Source organism: Syzygium oleosum, unplaced genomic scaffold (assembly GCF_021117445.2).
Source record: "Syzygium oleosum isolate NSW1041296 unplaced genomic scaffold, Sole_v2.1 Sole_v2.23, whole genome shotgun sequence".
Taxonomy (NCBI): domain Eukaryota; kingdom Viridiplantae; phylum Streptophyta; class Magnoliopsida; order Myrtales; family Myrtaceae; genus Syzygium; species Syzygium oleosum.
In genome coordinates, this window is record NW_026607507.1 from 982,069 (window position 1) to 1,000,190 (window position 18,122).

The window sequence follows — 18,122 nt, forward strand, 5'->3', positions numbered from 1 at the left end:
CTTATTCCCTTGGTACAGAAGTGGGGCTAAATGACTCTTTTCAAAAATATGTGATGCATCATACCGCCGCGTAGACGATGTGATTGGGCCACCGCCATCGAATTATAAAACTCCTCTCTTCTTCTTGCATCAGCAAGCACCACCATGCCCTCTCTCTTTCATTTGCTTCTTTTTTTTTTCATCACCACCTCAGATCAGCAAAAATCCACTTGGTTAAACCATAACTAGTGGATCCCACATCACTCTCACTTCTCCCTCTCTCTCGAGCAAATATTATTGAATGTAATTCTAAATTGAACATAGACCATTAAATTCGATACGTGAAAATATTTAATTGGAGAGGCAAATGAGGATCTTGAAATATTTTAACTCAGGACCTTCTCTCTGATATTATGTGAGATTTTGTAGGACTACCGTTAATTATTCTAAAAGCTTAAGCTATTAGATAAACGTGTGATTTAATATTTAATTATTCTAACAGGTTTCAGGTGAATCCCATCAAATTCAATTTAGTACATATAACATAGTCACTGAATAATTATTTCTCCCTCTCCCTTTCAAACTCTCTCTCTCTCTCCCAAAAGAATATTCAAACAAGAGATGCAGAAGGAACGAACACTCACACGAGCGAGGCCAAGATTCTCTCGCACGTACCACCCCAGGAACTGTACCGTAGTGGATAAAGAAACACCCCCATGGCCTATAAATACCGACCTCGCTTCAGCAATCTGTACTTAGGAGACAAGCACAGTGTCCTCTTTGAAGTGTTTTCTTCCTCTGCATCTTCATCAACCCCTTCTTTCCCTCTCACCTTCTCTTCCATTTCAGTTCCCTTAGAACGACCCGAGAAATGGAGGGAAAAGGAGGGCGGTTGAGCGACTTCATGCAGAGGGCGAGGCCGTATATTGCGATGGTGTCACTGCAGTTCGGGTATGCAGGCATGAACATCATCACCAAGGTCTCCCTCAACCGTGGCATGAGCCACTACGTCCTCGTCGTCTACCGCCATGCCTTTGCCACCGTCGTCATCGCCCCGTTCGCCCTCATCCTCGAGAGGTACTTATATATATATTGAGCGACAGAGCAATCCATCCCAACTTCTGTTAGCTGCTTATGAGAGAGATCAAGAGGGACGAAGAACATGCGGGATTAATTGATTTGGAATAATTTGCAGGAAGGTGAGGCCGAAGATGACATTCGCCGTGTTCATGCAAATCTTTATGCTGGGACTGCTTGGGTATGTAATAATGAAGAACACTGCAGCTTTTATTTCTCGACTTCAAAAAAATATATTGTTTATGTGAATTCTTATGCTGTGTTTTCTTTTCTTGTTCCGCGGTACTCAGGCCGGTGATAGATCAGAACCTGTACTACGCGGGTCTGAAATTCACGTCCCCAACCTTCTCATGCGCCATGAGCAACATGCTCCCCGCAATGACATTCGTCATGGCGGTTATCTGCAGGTACCGCATTTTTTTAAAGTGATGGACTGCTCTTAGTATATCTAGCATCGTATCATAGACTTTATCCTTCTTGAGCATTCGATGACATGCTTACACTCAAACGGTGTAACAGGATGGAAAAGGTGGATATGAAGAAAGTGAGGTGCGTGGCGAAGGTGGCAGGGACAGTTGTGACGGTGGGCGGCGCCATGCTGATGACTCTGTACAAGGGAAATGTCCTCAACTTCCCGTGGTCAGAGCACATCCACGGCCATGCTTCGAACAGCTCTGAGGCGCCACAATCCGCCGACAAGGATTGGGCCAAGGGCTCCATCTTCCTCATCATCGCCACCCTCGCTTGGGCCGCTTTCTTCATTCTCCAGGTAACTTAACAAACACACAAGTTCATATATGTAGCTAAACACTCGTATATTCACTTATTAGCACTATGTGAGACGCTCATTTGTTCAAACATTGAAATTACAGGCAGTGACCTTGAAGAGATACACAGCACATCTTTCACTGACGACCTTGGTGGTGTTCATGGGCACTCTTCAGTCCATTGCTGTGACGTTTGTGATGGAGCACAAGGCTTCCGTTTGGTCCATTGGCTTTGACATGAACCTTCTCGCCGCCGCCTATGCTGTAAGGAAATTTACTTTAAAAGAAAAATCAACAGCACAACTTAAGTCTATATCATGACCAACATCGTTGCACGTCAAACAGGGGATAGTGTCATCGAGCATCGCATACTACGTTCAAGGGTTGGTCATGAAGAAAAGAGGCCCAGTCTTCGTCACCGCCTTCAGCCCCCTGATGATGATCATTGTGGCCATCATGGGCTCCTTCATCCTCGCCGAAAAAATCTATCTCGGAGGGTAAATTCCTCTCGTCGCCCTTGCAAATGTTTTCCTTTCAATATTGTCCCCATCAATAAAGATGCAGAAACTGTGGCACCATGATTGAAGAATGCCTTCTCTTGGTTTTTGTTTCTCCCACATAACTTGTGATCACGTCATCTATCAATAGGATCACTGTACTATATATTATGTATGTTAATATATAGTATTTATTCGATATGTGGTACAGGGTTCTTGGTTCTGTCCTGATCGTGGCCGGGCTCTACTCGGTGTTGTGGGGCAAGTACAAGGAGTTCCAGGAGAAGGAGGCAGAGGAAATCCCTGAGCCAGTCAAAGACCATCAAAACTGCCACACACTCGACATCGAAGCCGCTAACAACGACGACCTTGAGATGCAGAACCGCGGCTTCCAGGAGACAATGGCGCCGGTGACCGTGACCGGCCCGATCATCCAGCCTCCCATGGTCGCCGTGAAGGCCCCGAGGCCCAACTGATCTCCCACACTTTGACATTGAGAGAAAACTTGAGAGTTTAGTAATGAATGAGAATAAGAGGAGGGAAGAGGGAGGGGCTTCTGTGCTTTCAGTTTTCGCTCTTCTTCGATTTTTCACTCTTTGAAATTTTCTTTTTTATTTTTTGAGATGACTGACTAGCGGCCTTTGGTTCTCTGTAACACTATGGTTGAACACGAAAATTTGAGAATGCAAACTCCATTTTGTTTAATTTCTTCTAAATTTTTTTGTTGAGATAAATGATTTTGCATTGGACTAAGTATTTTTCGCGATGGATAATTTCGAGAATCTCCTCGGCACACGTGTCGGAACTGCTGATGTCTGATGCAGATTCCACTCGAGAGCCTAAGTGACTGACATATAGATTCCCATTAGAAACTCTTTGGTTGGGTGATCGAATCTTTATTTGATCTAGCATCTCATTTTTCTAACTTCAAGCTTTCTTTGCTCCTACAATTTCAAAATTTCAAAAACAAGAAAGAAAGAAGGAATAAACTAACATTGTGATTTCAAAGTAAATATATCACGAAAAGGTCACATGAATGAGTCATTTTTAACCCTCGGATAGTCACAACTAGATGAGATGTTGAGAGATTTTTACCTCGGAAATTGAAGGTCGTATGTTCAAATCTTGCAAATTACATACAAACTGCTCTGAACTAGGCCCACGTGTACAAGTCGAAGGCATGAGCCTTGCTGATGTATGGAACATGTAAAGTGTTTCATTGAACCTCCAAGTAATCGAGTTTTCTCGTCCGTAACCTTGAGTTATCAAAATACATGTAAAGAAGAAACAAGGAGGAGTTATGGTTCGGGACACGGCCCCCACTTTCTTTTTCCAAATTGGTATATTCTCTATTGCCTTTTCTTATGGTTGTATTGTCAAGACATACAATCAAATCGTCATTTCTTCGATAGAAAGAACAACCTCTCATTTCATCACGCTAGATTCATCTGCCATTATTGGGTCGTCAAATATGAACATTAACATCACACAGGTTCTAATTTTAAGTTTTTGTGATCAATCGCTCCACCTAGAATCATGTACTACATTAAGAACCGATTTCCATGTACATGAAACGGGCAATCTGTTATATTCAATTGGGATGGAAAAAGTTTGGGGTGTTTGAAGTCTCACATGAGGAAGGGCGATTCCTACTCATATCTTAATAAATTTGTTCATGGCTTTTGACAACACAATTGCTTAGTTGGATTATGGTTCATCTTGCTCTATGAACGAGTAAATATCTATGTGTGTGTGTTCGTGTCCACTCATCTGTTTCAACCTAGTTGTCACACACACATATATAGCATCCTTCCTTTTATTAAAGATTACGTTTTGCTACATAAAAGCTTATAGCTAGACAAAAAGCTTTCCTATTTGCTAAATTTAATCGGGCGTAGTTTAGTGGGAGAAGAAGAAGACAAGGAGGCAGCAAAATAAGGTGGTGGTGGCTATAAAGAGTCATTGAAAACACCCACTAGGGCATTGCCTTTTCTTTTCATTTTTCTTTTCATTAATCTTGTTAGAAAATTCAATTTCATTTATTTTGTCCCTTGATGGCGAAGTCTCCACGATAAATGATGAACTCTTTCTATTGAGATTTATCACAATACCAATTATTTTTAAGATCATTTCTTTCGTAGTTAGGTTATACTAAAAGTCCGCTTTTGGTCGCTAAACTTAGTGCATTTTTTCAATAAGAACTCTTGGATATTTCTAATCAAAGTTCTTGAACTTACATAAGTTTTGTAATCAAGTCTAGTCAGTTCAAACCGACGTGTTATTGGAGCTAGTAAGAATTTCCACATAGAAAGTTCGAGTGATAGCCGGTGGTGAGGTATTATTGCTTAAGGTCTTGTTGTGGGCTTCATCTTCGAAGTTCTTAGTCCCGCAAATTAGATGACAGTCCACGGCAGTAGAAAAATTTTCCGCGCCATACTCTTAAGTTCAAGGGATTGACTAAATAAATTAAAAGTTCAAAAACTTAATGGGAAAGAATGCGCAAGTTCAGGGACCAATAATGTACTTTCAACTTAGGCTGTATCTGCACTAGGTAACATGGTATTATACACTAATTGGTGGATTAAGGACCAAACATTAGTAGACAATTAAACAAATAGCCAAACCTAATCAGAAATCTCTCTCTCTCTCTCTCTCTCTCTCTCTCTCTCTCTCTCTCTCTCTCTCTCTCTCTCTCTCTCTCTCCATCACCTTGTTCGCCGTTGCCGTGGCCACGACTGTCAAGCTGCTTTGATACCGACAATCTTCGATATGGTTGTAGAACCCTGAGGTTCATCATCTTCAATGAGAGAGAGATGGGAAACCCAATTTGGAATTTTTAGTGATAGCTGAACTGTTTAAGGTATTAAGTTCACATGTAGATCATGGAAAGAAGTGAAGAATGGCGGTTTTATCACCGGATATCAGAGTTAATATTGCTATATATCAGCAGCCTAATGTAATCTTTTCTTTCATCCGCCATTTCCGGGCAAAAATTGACGAGGCCCAAAGAGCAAAAACTGGTGATCCACACTCTTATTGGCCGTCACCATCCATGGAATGGAAAAAATAATCATGCCAATCTTGAACATCTGATTTGCAATTATTTGAATAGCACCCCTCCCAAAAGAATTGATCTCCACATGCATGAGAGCAACACGTTTTATCACGCCAAAACAGCGAAAGATCGTGTCCAACAATGGCCACCAATCTAGCTAACTTCAATGACGATTTGCACCATCCCCACCACACAAAACCTCGCACCCGGAACTGAGTGAGCCTCACTGATCGCGCAACTTCCATGAACGTTGGTCGGGACTGTTCAATCGTGATTGTTGCGACTGCCACACCAAGCGACGGTATCGCTCACTAAGTGATGAGACAGCATAGGCACGCAAGTCTAATACGCGATAGCTGATAAGGACTTCAGAGGAATACTGGTATAAGATGCCTCTGGAAGAAGGAATAATGCTTAATCTGCATGGAAATCACTAGCAAGCTTCGGACAAGAGATTGTGCGTCTGCGATTCTCCACATAACTTTTGCTTCTTCCATATCTGCCTCGTTGTCTCTAATTAAGCACTATGTGTAGATCCTCTTGTCCTGTTGCCAGGAGACACTCGACTAAATATAACACAATAATATTGTTAACCCCCCACTAATGTCCTCATAATACAGTCTTTCCACGCATTTAATTACTCCCATTATTGTCATAATGGGTGTCGTCATTTGTTCACTTCTGGTAGACTTTTCTTGTCCCAAGATCATTGAAGCAAATCCACATTTCGCAATACACCAAAACATGAGAAGCATCCAAGATGTTGCTAGGGAAAAGTCGACCTCGAACGCTCGCTTCACTCCATTTAGTTCAAAAACCTTCCGTTTGCATCTCGAGTTTCGAAACTTATGGACCTAACTGGAGGAGGATTTACAGATTTTTAGATTCATTTAGTAAAGAAGCTAATGATCAGCTTACGTTAAGTGAGGTCTTAATTTAGACAGTCAAGCAACGCCATCAGAGAGTGCTGTTGTGATGAAGACAGAGAGAAGTATAATCTGTCAAGTATGGTGACCTGACCCTAGGGTTCAACCTTATCCATGCAAGATGTCATGAGAAAACAAGATGAAATTCAGAGGAAATGATGGTTCGGACACCATCGTTGAAAATTTGACCACCTGAATAGTGGCCAACACCTTTAAACTGTTTTCCTTTGTCTGATTCATCTCTCTCTCTCTCTCTCTCTCTCTCTCTCTCTCTCTCTCTCTCTCTCTCTCTCCATCAAAATGCCATCAAAATGTACTAGATTGGAAAAGAGATGATGTGGTCGAATGTAGATAGGGTATAGTGCATCCCAAGCATGGTGTCGCTATGCTAGAAGGCGTTTGGTCCGTGATACATTATACGGCGTTCATGTGATTTGATTTGTCCATACCAAATGAAAATGTGGAAGAGACGCCACAGTATTTTTCCAAGGTGCTCAAAGAGTATAATTTTGCGATTTGATTGAGCATGCACATCCTTATTCATGCTTAAGACATTCTATTTATAGTCATGAGTCTGTAGAACCTCACTTTTACGTTCTAAAACTCATTTCTAAGCCCAAGTTTTGGATGTTCACCCCTAGTTTTGGACATAGGCCGCACTGGCTGGTATCGGTTTTGGACATGTCCTTATAGTCATGAGCCTCTAGGATCTCGATTTTACATTATGAAGCTTGTTACCAACGCTTTGGACGTGTTCTTCACATTGTGGATGTGCTTCCCATGTTTTGGACACCACTGATTTCAATTTTCAGTAACAGGTTTGGTATCCATACCAATTGTTTCACCATGTATTCTAATCTGCTTTTGCCATGTGTCTAACCATAATCTCCACCGCTCCTATATTTAAAGGATAACATTTGACAAGAAACTAACCCTCCTTGCACTTTTCTCGAAATTTTAACAGGTTTAGGGTCAATGCTAGCCGCTTGTGCCGTATATCAAACCCTTATGCCACGTACATGCCAACCATTTTAGCCATGTGTCTTCCAACCACTTATGCCACTTTTATACCAACTACTTTGAGACAGGCGTATGTCAACAGCTTCTAACGCACCAATCTTCGTTTCCCCTCTTCGAACCAACCGGGCATGTCAAATTTTGGTGCCAACATTGGCCAATACCACTCTTGTACATGTCAATCCTCCTGTTGACCAAACTTAAGCCAATCACATTCCGATCGATATAATCTAATGAAATCTTATAAATATAAAGTCGATATCTTCCGATGTGTCCCCAAGCCGGTCTCTTTTTCAAAATGACCGATACCTGTTGTAGTCTTATAGCCATTTTTGGGTTCCCAGCAACATCCTTAACTTACTTTCTTAAAAATTGAAATGGTCATGATTCAATTTTTTTATTTTTTTTATTTTCGTAGGACCAAAACAGGTGCACAATCAATTTGGGCTACACTACCAATTTGAACATTTTTACCGACTGAAAGCGGGCTTAGCCCTTTAGTGGGCTTACTCTGCTGAAAAGGTTGGGCCTAGCAACTAGTATACTCATATGCTACATAACGAGGGATTGAGGCTCTTGGAGAGCCCAACTACTTCAAATCGATTATGAGAAGGCTTCATCTCAAATCTTAATAATCACCAAAAATCAGCAGGTTAATGTTAATCAGGTTAGGGTTAATCTTGGAAAGCTCGACTAAAATCGGTTTTCAAGTTCGAAAGTTGGCGTTAACAAGAAAAGGAAAAAGGTAAACAAGAGGTCCTAGAAAGGATGGACTTTGGAAATCAATCGAATCTTAACATCTGAGGATCCAACAGAGTCGTGGGCCTAAGTATTTCGGACTCAACTTAGGATAATGAGTCTGCCTAATTGTCCAGTCCCTTCAATGAACACAAGAAGATGTCTACCTAAGAAGAATGGCTGGTTCATTCTAATGATAAAATTAACGAAGATATATATGATTTCCACGTCGAACACCAACGCTGATACCCGGGTTAGAGGGTTGAAAACCAATGTGAACCGGAAGATTAGATGGATCCTGGGTGTCGAACCGAACCGACTCGAAAATTCTTGATTTTATCGCCTATATTCAGTTTGATTTATATCTAAAACATTCTCCGAGACACACAAATTTCTTCTGCGTACACTGGACGGTACTCTTTTCTCCCCTCTTGAAATGTGCGGGCTTTAGTCTTACTTGAAACAATGAAGCATATTTCTTCAATCAAAATGGCCAGATGGTCCAAAAAGAAAAAACGGAGATCGGAACTATTGTCCAGCGATAGAAAATGCCTCTCGGATTTATTGGCACATAGATTGGCCCTAGGAAATGCACTAATAATTTCATCTAAAGTAATTCGACGAGCGTCCGTCTATTTAGTCGAGCGTGAAATATTTATCTAGACGGGATCATCCGCAAATCAGGTCACTCACAACCTTACTAGCGATGTCATTTTAATACGCCACTGGTCCTAGATGGGCCTCATTGCGCCCAGAGCGAGGGATCACAATGAGGACAAAAGTAGGCAGTACTATAGTACTAATCCGAGACCTAGACTGGTTTGAGATAGATAGTCGAATCGGTACTTTGTTCCCGACTTGTAAGGATCTGGGCCTTACTAGCGATTTTGCCGAGGCAAACTCCACAAGTATAATCCAACATACCATAATCATTATCCGATCCACATATTCAAATCCAATTTGTCTCAGTCGAGATTCGATTTTAGCTCTCACCAACAAAGACGGCGACATCCGGCTCTTTCTCGAGCTGATAGACCCACACGACCCGATGATTCGCATGAAGGTGGGGGACCGATGCAAAATCGAGGGTACCCAGTGATTTTTCCCGGCTCGCGGAGCATCTGCCGCGAGTACACCCAAGTGGGGAAAGACATTGGACCCGATCTAGAGAAACAGAGACAATTGGAGATGGACAGACAATAAGTCGAACCCTTGATGTCGGATTTGGTCACCTAGTCGTCATCAAAAAAGTTGGTGAGTTTGGTCCAAAAGGGTAACCGAAAATTTAGAGGGAAAGGGTCTAATGAGTTTGGCAAGCGCCACAAGATAAGAAAAGGAAGAGCGTCCCCTTGTGGTTGGAATGATTGGGCAGACACAAAATCACGATAACAATAATATTATTATTATTATTATTATATAATAAGATTAAGATTAAGATGAAGATGAAGAAGAAGAAGGAGAAATTTCTCCATCTCACCAACCCTCCCGGCCTCACCAACCCCGAGAGGGGCCCCGCTTGACCCACCAATCACCGACCGCCACTTTTACACGCCACCAAGTCCTCACCCACCTTCGCATCCCCCACACCGCAATTTGATCACCCCAAAAGTTCTAAAAAAAAAAAAAAAAAACGCACATCACAAATTTTCCATTTCTTCTGTTTTTTCCCCTTTTTTTCCAGCTTTAAAAACCTTGCCAACCGACATGCGGCCCTGCCGGTAAAGACATTAGAGCAATGAGACTGGAAAGTACCAGGTCCGGGGCTTGATCCCCGTAAGCACCGCGCGCATATATACATAGAAGGAAGGAGCAATGCAGAAAGTAAAAAGCCGTTAAAAATCTTAATTAGCGATCATAGAATCTTCGCGCGCGTAATCATAAAATCGCATGTAAAAGCGCTTTAGGCACCTAACACTTTTTTTGTGAGTTTTGCCATCACGGTAGGCGAACCCCGTCTCGTCCGAAAACCACCCGAGAATCAACCACCCCGACACGGAATTAACGTGCGTAGCAATTAATGGCCAAACCTCAACGACCGATGATTGGACGTTAAGCGCGCTCCCCGTGCGTCTGGGGGTCCAGCCAAAAACCCACCCGGCAGCCAAAGCTGTCCGCACCCCACGGGAATGAATTTGGAGTTGCCCACAGTTTCGCTGAATACATGTACGAATACGCGTGCGTACATGCGTATGTACCGCGAGGAACACGCTTTCCAGTCTTTTTTTTTCCGGAGGCTCGGCCGTTACCGGCAAATTTCAAAAGGCGAACCGCGACGCGAATTAAACGGAGCCTAAATTGCGAGACGGTCTTCGGAGGCTAACGGGACATTTAATTAATTCGTGAATACACCTGACGGTCCTTTTTGGCATTAATTATTACTATTGTTCCGATTTTTTTTTTCTGTCACGGCCGTATGTGAAAGATTAGGGAATACAAATCGGTCTCGCCCGACTTTTCTCTCCAGTTGCTCTTTACCCAGAAAGTGGCTCGCCGTTCTCACCCACCCACCACCTCCCCTCAAGAAAGTCCCACGAGAATTAAATTTAGTGATAACAGTATAAATGGTGTCTGAATTTTAGCCGAATATATAATATCGTCCTTAAATTTTTAATATATATAGTATGATCGCTGAATTTAACCCAATGTGTAATGTCGTTTCTTGTTAATATTAGTAAATATTCAATAAAATCACTCATATTAAAATGTTTAGAAGTTCATAAATCACGTTGCATATTGATTTAAGACGCGCCATATGAGGGCAACAACAAAGAGTGATTAGTCTTTTGTGGTCAGAAAGAAAATACGTAATCATATGATCGAGAAATACGGTTTATTTGAAATACCCAGGAAGAAATTTAATTCGATTTTTTCTTTTGTGAAGTGGGTTGGGCCTAATGAGCTTTGACCTGGGTATAAAGCGGTTAGACAATTTGAATCAGGGTATATAAAAAAGAAAGTAAAATGACGATGCATATATATAATAATAATAATTTTGCACCAAAGACCGCGTTGAGAGGACATGCATACCCAGTAGTTTTGTAAAAACAAAATAAATAAATTGAATCACAGCAAGTGACATCTCATTCTTTGAATATTGAAAGTGATTTTGCCCTAATCATCACCATGAAGGCTTAGAAAGAGAAAAGTAAAAGCAATACATGTCCATTTCACCAACTCCCTCTCTCTCCTTATTAGACCATCCTATTTCATATACCATCAACCTCCCTCCTATATTCCAACCATCTCTTCTGCCTCCGCCCAGAAAGAATCACCAATGGCTCTCCCGCTGATCCTCGTATCGATCCCCCTCGTCCTCCTCCTCGCCCACCGGCTCTACCAGAGGCTACGGTTCAAGCTCCCGCCGGGGCCGCGGGCCTGGCCGGTCGTCGGCAACCTCTACGACATCAAGCCCGTGCGGTTCCGGTGCTTCGCGGACTGGTCCCGGGCCTACGGGCCGATCATATCGGTCTGGTTCGGGTCGACCCTGAACGTGGTCGTGTCGAGCTCGGCGCTGGCCAAGGAGGTGCTCAAGGAGCACGACCAGCAGCTGGCGGACCGGCACCGGAGCCGGTCGGCAGCCAAGTTCAGCAGGGACGGCCAGGACCTCATATGGGCCGACTACGGCCCCCACTACGTGAAGGTGAGGAAGGTGTGCACGCTGGAGCTCTTTACCCCCAAGCGGCTGGAGGGCCTCCGCCCCATCCGGGAAGACGAGGTCACTGCCATGGTCGAGTCCATCTTCAAGGACTGCACCAACCCTGGTAACGTCTCCTTTTCCTCCTCTTTTCTTTTGGCATTGTCAGCATTTTGTCTGTTCTGCATTAAAGAGAAGAGACTGATCTACCAACTTGTTTCGTTAGTAATGCAAAAACCCGTGATCAGTAATTAAACAAGCGAACCTCGTCCGAAACGACAGCATTTCCATCATGTCGCGCTCTACAAAACGATCTTTAAACGAGACTTAATGGATTCTTAGCAGAGGTTTGAGTTGGAAACACGTTTTCGGAAAGAACAGCAAAAGGAAAGACTCTCTTGTCTCAGTTTGTTCCGTAAATTCTGCTTCAATATGGCAAGGTCGTTGAGCACGGCACGTTGTTCTGTCAAAAAATAGGTCTAGGAAGGAAGGGGTCTTACGAAACTTTAAATGAGGATGTAACACAGTTGAACCAATCAACTCTTCTTCCCTGAGGCTGTATTGGGTGATCTCCGAATATCGATTAGAATGCGTGAAGGTTTTACTCGTTATCGAAGTTGATGTTTTGCCGATGTGAAAGGTGAAGTTTCTCACGATCAAGAAAAGCTTAAGTCTATAAATGAATGATGAATAATATTTGACCCTGTCCAACCAGGGATGGTTTGCTCTTTATCCATTTCTCTTCTCTGGTCGTAGGAATATAAAAAGATACATATAAAAAAGGTTAAAAAGTCATTTGGTCAGCCGGATCTGACAAATTCAACCTCGAACTGGGTGTCAGAAACGAGGATGATCTGGTGGTACTTGATTCGTGTTGCGTTTGCAGTTGTCCTGACCACGACGTTGTTAGCAAATATTACGCATTATGCACTCGAAAAAACGAAATTTTATCAATTTTTAAAGCGGGGTTTTTCATGTATTTTGCACAACCAATTAGCTTCGATTAAAGCTGGCCCGAATTTGCTGTTGATTAATTTCAAAAGATAGGAAGAAAGGGGTGGACCGTTATTTAATTATAGGGGCCTTCTTCATTGAATGTGAATATTAAAGGGTTGGTGGCCACCGCCCGCCACCATCCTGACATAATTGCGGGCGAAAGAAGAGGAAGGAATTGGTCGCCGAGACATTGACTTTGGCCGTTTGGCGTTAGGATAGAATAAAAACTTTGATGTTCTCCATTTCCTTGGCAAATGCCACGAAATTGGAGTCGCTCGACCACCCTACCAATCTTAATGCATTTGGATTTCAAGTGGTCCGAACACGAAATTGTTTACATCATGATATACGAAAAATCGAACGCTTATATTGTGTGTGTGCTTCGTGTACACAAAGTGGGCAATTTTGGGCAAGTCAATTTCCTTGGAGCCCTAGGTCGATCTTTCCAACTTCTCTTTCCGTGTATGAATTTAAGACAGCTTGTCGCATTTAAAGGCGATGAGCAGTGCCCTTTTTGGCTCACCTAATCATTAAACTCTGTGGGTGCTGACCCAAAGAGCTACTATCTCTTCCATTTATTATGATGCTTGAGAGACTTCTGAGCCAATGAAGAGGGAAAAAAACAAACTATTCATGATGCTGAGAGCGACAGCATTGTGACTGGGTAATATTTCAAGCCGTCACGAGAGAGAGATTGTTCTGTCTATTCAATCCAATTCACGAGATTAAGATCACACCCCTCCTTGTTTCTCCCTTGGAAATAAGTCGTGATGTGGATGTGGATGTGTAGTGTGGTACTCCAACTGCACTTGAAAGCTTGGATTCTGGGGCTAAATGACTTGGCCACTATTAAGGGCCATGGAATGAAAATTTGCTTGTGGATGGTGCCAATCTGTTTAGGATCTTCTTAAAACATCATTAGTGCATTGATTGAACTCTCTCTTCTTAGGAAATTTGGCTGCTTCTGCTTTAAGTAACTAATTATGTTTGATATGATGAATGATTCCGAGTCGAATTAGCGGCGTTGGTTGATTTCGGCATTTTTAGCCCTCCTTTTTGCGCGCGGTTTTGTTAAAAATACAGTGATTTGTGATACGGGTGCAGATAATTTAGGGAAGAGCCTGCTGGTGAAGAACTACTTGGGAGCGGTCGCCTTCAACAACATAACAAGGTTGGCATTCGGGAAGAGGTTTATGAATGCCGAGGGTGTGATAGACAAGCAGGGTCTCGAGTTCAAGGCAATCGTGTCCAATGGGCTGAAGCTTGGCGCGTCGCTTGCCATGGCGGAGCACATCCCGTGGCTCCGCTGGATGTTCCCACTGGAGGAGGAGGCGTTTGCCAAGCACGGCGCGAGGAGGGATCGCCTCACCCGGGCCATCATGGAGGAGCACACGGTGGCCCGTGAGAAGAGCGGGGCCAAGCAGCATTTCGTCGACGCGCTGCTCACTCTCAAGGACAAGTACGACCTCAGCGAAGATACCATAATAGGACTCCTCTGGGTAAGTTTAACGACTGAATCAGACACCGTGAAAACGCCTGGTTTATTCCTAAACCAAGATTTCTATTGCAAAGTTTAGGAATTTCCTTGAAATTGGAACTAACTCTATAGTCCACACCATATTCATTATGCAGGACATGATCACGGCAGGGATGGACACGACTGCTATTTCAGTGGAGTGGGCGATGGCCGAGCTGATCAAGAACCCGAGGGTTCAACAAAAGGCCCAAGAGGAGCTCGACCGGGTCATCGGGTTCGAGCGCGTGATGACCGAGTCCGACTTCTCGAGCCTCCCTTACCTCCAGTCCGTTGCCAAGGAGGCGCTCCGGCTGCACCCTCCGACCCCGCTGATGCTCCCCCACCGGTCAAACACCCATGTCAAGATCGGTGGCTATGACATCCCCAAGGGGTCGAATGTCCACGTGAACGTGTGGGCCATCGCCCGTGACCCGGACGTCTGGAAGAACCCACTTGAGTTCAGGCCCGAGCGTTTCCTCGAGGAAGACGTGGACATGAAGGGCCACGACTTCAGGCTGCTCCCGTTCGGCGCGGGCAGGCGAGTGTGCCCTGGGGCGCAGCTCGGGATCAACCTGGTGACGTCCATGCTGGGCCACCTGTTGCACCACTTTGTCTGGAGTCCGCCACAAGGGACTAAGCCAGAGGAGATCGACATGTCCGAGAACCCCGGGCTGGTCACATACATGAAGACGCCTCTGCAAGCCGTGGCCACACCTAGACTGCCCTCGGAACTGTACAAACGCGTGCCATATGAAATGTAATTTCCCCTTTAATTGCTTTAGATTTCGGGATTTTTGAACTTTCTGAGAAGATTGTAAAATTTGGAAGATGTCATCGTCGTGGACTCATGAACCTGAAGATGGTTTGAATAACGCGATTACGATCTGGGAAGAGCAAGAGTTGTGCAGGGAAAAGGGAGACTCCGTCGAAAGGTGATCCTCATATGAATCAAAAGACTAGTTCATTCGTTTAAAGCATGTCATGGTAAGTTTGGCATAAACTTGACAGAGAATTACCAGGAAAACAGATGGCCAATGCCAAGCATGGCATGATGAAACAAGACATTGAGTTTGGCATCATAGGAAACTGAGCATTTACAAACGATTCCTAAACAAAAGTATGGTCGGCCCCGCCGATGTCGGTGAGATGATCGAATGGTTGCAGCGGCTAAATGGTTGCTTGCAAGTGGAGCCAACAGTTGTGGCCACCGCTGTTAAATGCAGGGCAACATGCCAGAAACCGACTCTTCTGAGTAGGAGAACACGGTCTCTTCCTCTAAAATGGGGAAAAGAAAACACGAATCCTTCGCACAAGAGTTCCTTCCTACTTACCATTTTAAAGCGTGGCTAGTTTCACGCCAAACGAAATTCAAAGAGGATGACTACGAATTACGAATTGGCCTTCTCAACTCCAGCTCAAAAACAAGTTTGGGTGGTCAGTTGAACCCACCAAAAAATCAAACTAGGAAAGTTCTAATTTTTTCAGGCTAAAATAGAGGGTTTATAGTTTTTATATGGACTAAACTTCTTGGTGGGAGGGACGTATCTGTATCTAATAGCAATCTGATCAGAACGTATATACTAATGATCAATTCTGAGCTGTAAAGGCAAACACATAGTCTTCAAAGATAAGTCAAAAATCATCATTCGATTTGCAATATTTCTCACTGATCCTTCTTCATAAAGAAGAAGAGGGCAGAAATTTCCAATAATCAAAGTAGTTTTTAACCCGAACGCACCATCGCATGGCTTAATCCAACAACGAGTTTGTTGAGCCCGTCACAGAGGAGGTGCTCGACCTTGTCGATCCAACGGGTCACGACCAAGGGTTCGCCAGTGACCCAAATGTCAATTTCTTCATTGTAGAACACAATCGCGAGTGAAGAGAGAAGCTCTCGCTAATTTTGACCGTTCGGGATTGTTGAGTAGGAGTGAGTGAGCTGTGATGGGAAATTGTGTGAAGAAACCGAGTTAAATATAAATAACGTTGTAGGGGATGTATTAGTTAGCAAGTGTCTGCACAAATTCTTGATCCAATGTTCGCCTTTTTGAAAACAACCCTCGCCTGGGCAAGGGTCACCCTCACCAGAGAAAACTAATTCTCTCCAATTATAAAGTTTAAAACTAAAGTTAAAATTTTCTTTTATACGGGATTCGAAATAGTAATACATTCTAGAGGATATTCTCTTCCCATTTTTTAGTCTCTGTAAATCATAGATGATAACTTCCTCTTTTAGGTCTTCGTGGATGCTCTCATCCTTGCCATGGACCTAATGTTCACCTTGTTGACCTTTGCCTAGGCAAGGGTCGCCCTCACCGTGAGGAAACTAAGGTAGCGAATGATAATCATTCTGTTCCAGAATGAGTTCTTGAAACAGAAATAGATTTTTTCATTTCTGGTTCCAGGATGAGTTTCTGAGAAAAGAAACCCGTTTGATAACGACAAAAAATTTCTATTTTTGGAACAGAAACCCGTTTGATAACAGCACAAAATTTCTATTTCCTAAAACAAAAACCCGTTTGATAAACAACACAAAATTCTATTTCCAGGAACAAAAATCCATTTTTTAGAAATGGAATAAAAATAATTAGAAAATCCAAAAAATTCCTAAAAATCTCAAAAAAAATCAAAAAATCCAAAAAAAATTGAAAAATTCTAGAAAAATTCATCACAATTTCCAAAAAATAAAGAAATTCAGATTTCGGGAAAATAGGAAATTTATTGAATTTTTTCAAAAAAAATCAAAAATTTCAAAACTTCATAGAATGGCTTAAAATACCTGTGGCCACCCACTTTTAGTGAAATTTAAATTTTTTTAGGTGTCCAAAAAAAATCAAAATTTCAAACTTCAGAATAGTTTAGAATACATGTGGCTACCCACTTTGAGTGAAATTTAAATTTTTTAAGGTGCCCAAAAGAATTCAAAAACTCAAAAATTTCAAAACTTCACAGAATAGCTTAGAATACCTATGGCCACCCACTTTGAGTGAAATTTTAATTTTTTTAGGTGAAAAAAAAGCAAAAAATCAAAAATATTAAAACTTCACAGAATGACTTAGAATATCTATGGCCACCCACTTTGAGTGAAATTCAAATTTTTTTAGGTGCCGAAAAAATAAATAAAAACATAAAAAAATCAAAAATTTTAAAACTTTACAGAATGACTTAGAATGCCTCTAGCCACCCATTTTGAGTGAAATTTAATTTTTTTTAGGTGCCCAAATGGTATTTTTGATTTTTTAATATTTTTTTGACACCTAAAGAAAATTAAATTTCACTCAAAGTGGATAGCCACATGTATTCTAAGCCATTCTGTGAAGTTTTGAAATTTTTGATTTTTTGCTTTTTTTTCTTTTTTTTGGCACCTAAAAAAAAATTTCATTCAAAGTTGTTGATTGGTGGCCACAGGTATTCTAAGTCATTCTGTGAAGTTTTGAAATTTTTGCTTTTTTGCTTATTTTTATTTTTTCCCGGCACCTAAAAAAAATTAAATTTTGCTCAAAGTGGGTGGCCACAGGTATTCTAAGTAATTATGTGAAGTTTTGAAATTTTTTATTTTTTTATTTTTTTCGGCACCTAAAAAAATTTAAATTTCGCTCAAAGTGGATGGCCACAGGTATTCTAAGCCATTCTGTGAAGTTTTAAAATTTTTGATTTTTTGCTTTTTTTATTTTTTTAGGCAACTACAAAAAATAAAATTTCGCTCAAAGTGGGTGGCCACAGGTATTTTAAGCTATTCTGTGAAGTTTTGAAATTTTTGCTTTTTTGCTTTTTTTTATTTTTTTTGGCATCTAAAAAAAATTAAATTTCGCTCAAAGTCGGTGGCCACATGTATTCTAAGCAATTCTGTGAAGTTTTGAAATTTTTTATTTTTTTATTTTTTTCGGCACCTAAAAAAATTTAAATTTCGCTCAAAATGG

The 18,122-nt window shown here is 42.0% G+C and overlaps 2 protein-coding genes across 2 annotated transcripts; both read left to right on the forward strand.

Annotated features, from left to right (window-relative positions):
- Positions 1-746: 746 nt before the first annotated feature.
- LOC115674567 (WAT1-related protein At5g07050-like) lies at positions 747-3,025 on the forward strand. Its single transcript, XM_030596979.2, has 7 exons — positions 747-1,056; positions 1,175-1,237; positions 1,347-1,463; positions 1,576-1,825; positions 1,929-2,087; positions 2,169-2,320; positions 2,532-3,025. The coding sequence occupies exons 1-7, from the start codon at positions 851-853 to the stop codon at positions 2,794-2,796; spliced, it is 1,212 nt and encodes a 403-aa protein (XP_030452839.2). The 5' UTR covers positions 747-850; the 3' UTR covers positions 2,797-3,025.
- Positions 3,026-11,235: 8,210 nt separating this feature from the next.
- LOC115674564 (cytochrome P450 98A2) lies at positions 11,236-15,074 on the forward strand. The gene is made up of 3 exons (XM_030596976.2): positions 11,236-11,817; positions 13,791-14,185; positions 14,319-15,074. Exons 1-3 carry the CDS (start codon positions 11,331-11,333, stop codon positions 14,961-14,963), a joined length of 1,527 nt encoding a protein of 508 aa, XP_030452836.2. The 5' UTR covers positions 11,236-11,330; the 3' UTR covers positions 14,964-15,074.
- Positions 15,075-18,122: the final 3,048 nt, after the last annotated feature.

Bases quoted from the DNA above. Each gene is read 5' to 3' on its own strand.
- LOC115674567 (XM_030596979.2), top strand. From the start codon at position 851: ATGGAGGGAAAAGGAGGGCGGTTGAGCGACTTCATGCAGAGGGCGAGG. The intron at 2,088-2,168 runs GTAAGGAAATTT...CACGTCAAACAG, and splicing joins TTCTCGCCGCCGCCTATGCT to GGGATAGTGTCATCGAGCAT. The intron at 2,321-2,531 runs GTAAATTCCTCT...TATGTGGTACAG, and splicing joins GAAAAAATCTATCTCGGAGG to GGTTCTTGGTTCTGTCCTGA.
- LOC115674564 (XM_030596976.2), top strand. From the start codon at position 11,331: ATGGCTCTCCCGCTGATCCTCGTATCGATCCCCCTCGTCCTCCTCCTC. The intron at 11,818-13,790 runs GTAACGTCTCCT...ATACGGGTGCAG, and splicing joins CAAGGACTGCACCAACCCTG to ATAATTTAGGGAAGAGCCTG. The intron at 14,186-14,318 runs GTAAGTTTAACG...TTCATTATGCAG, and splicing joins CCATAATAGGACTCCTCTGG to GACATGATCACGGCAGGGAT.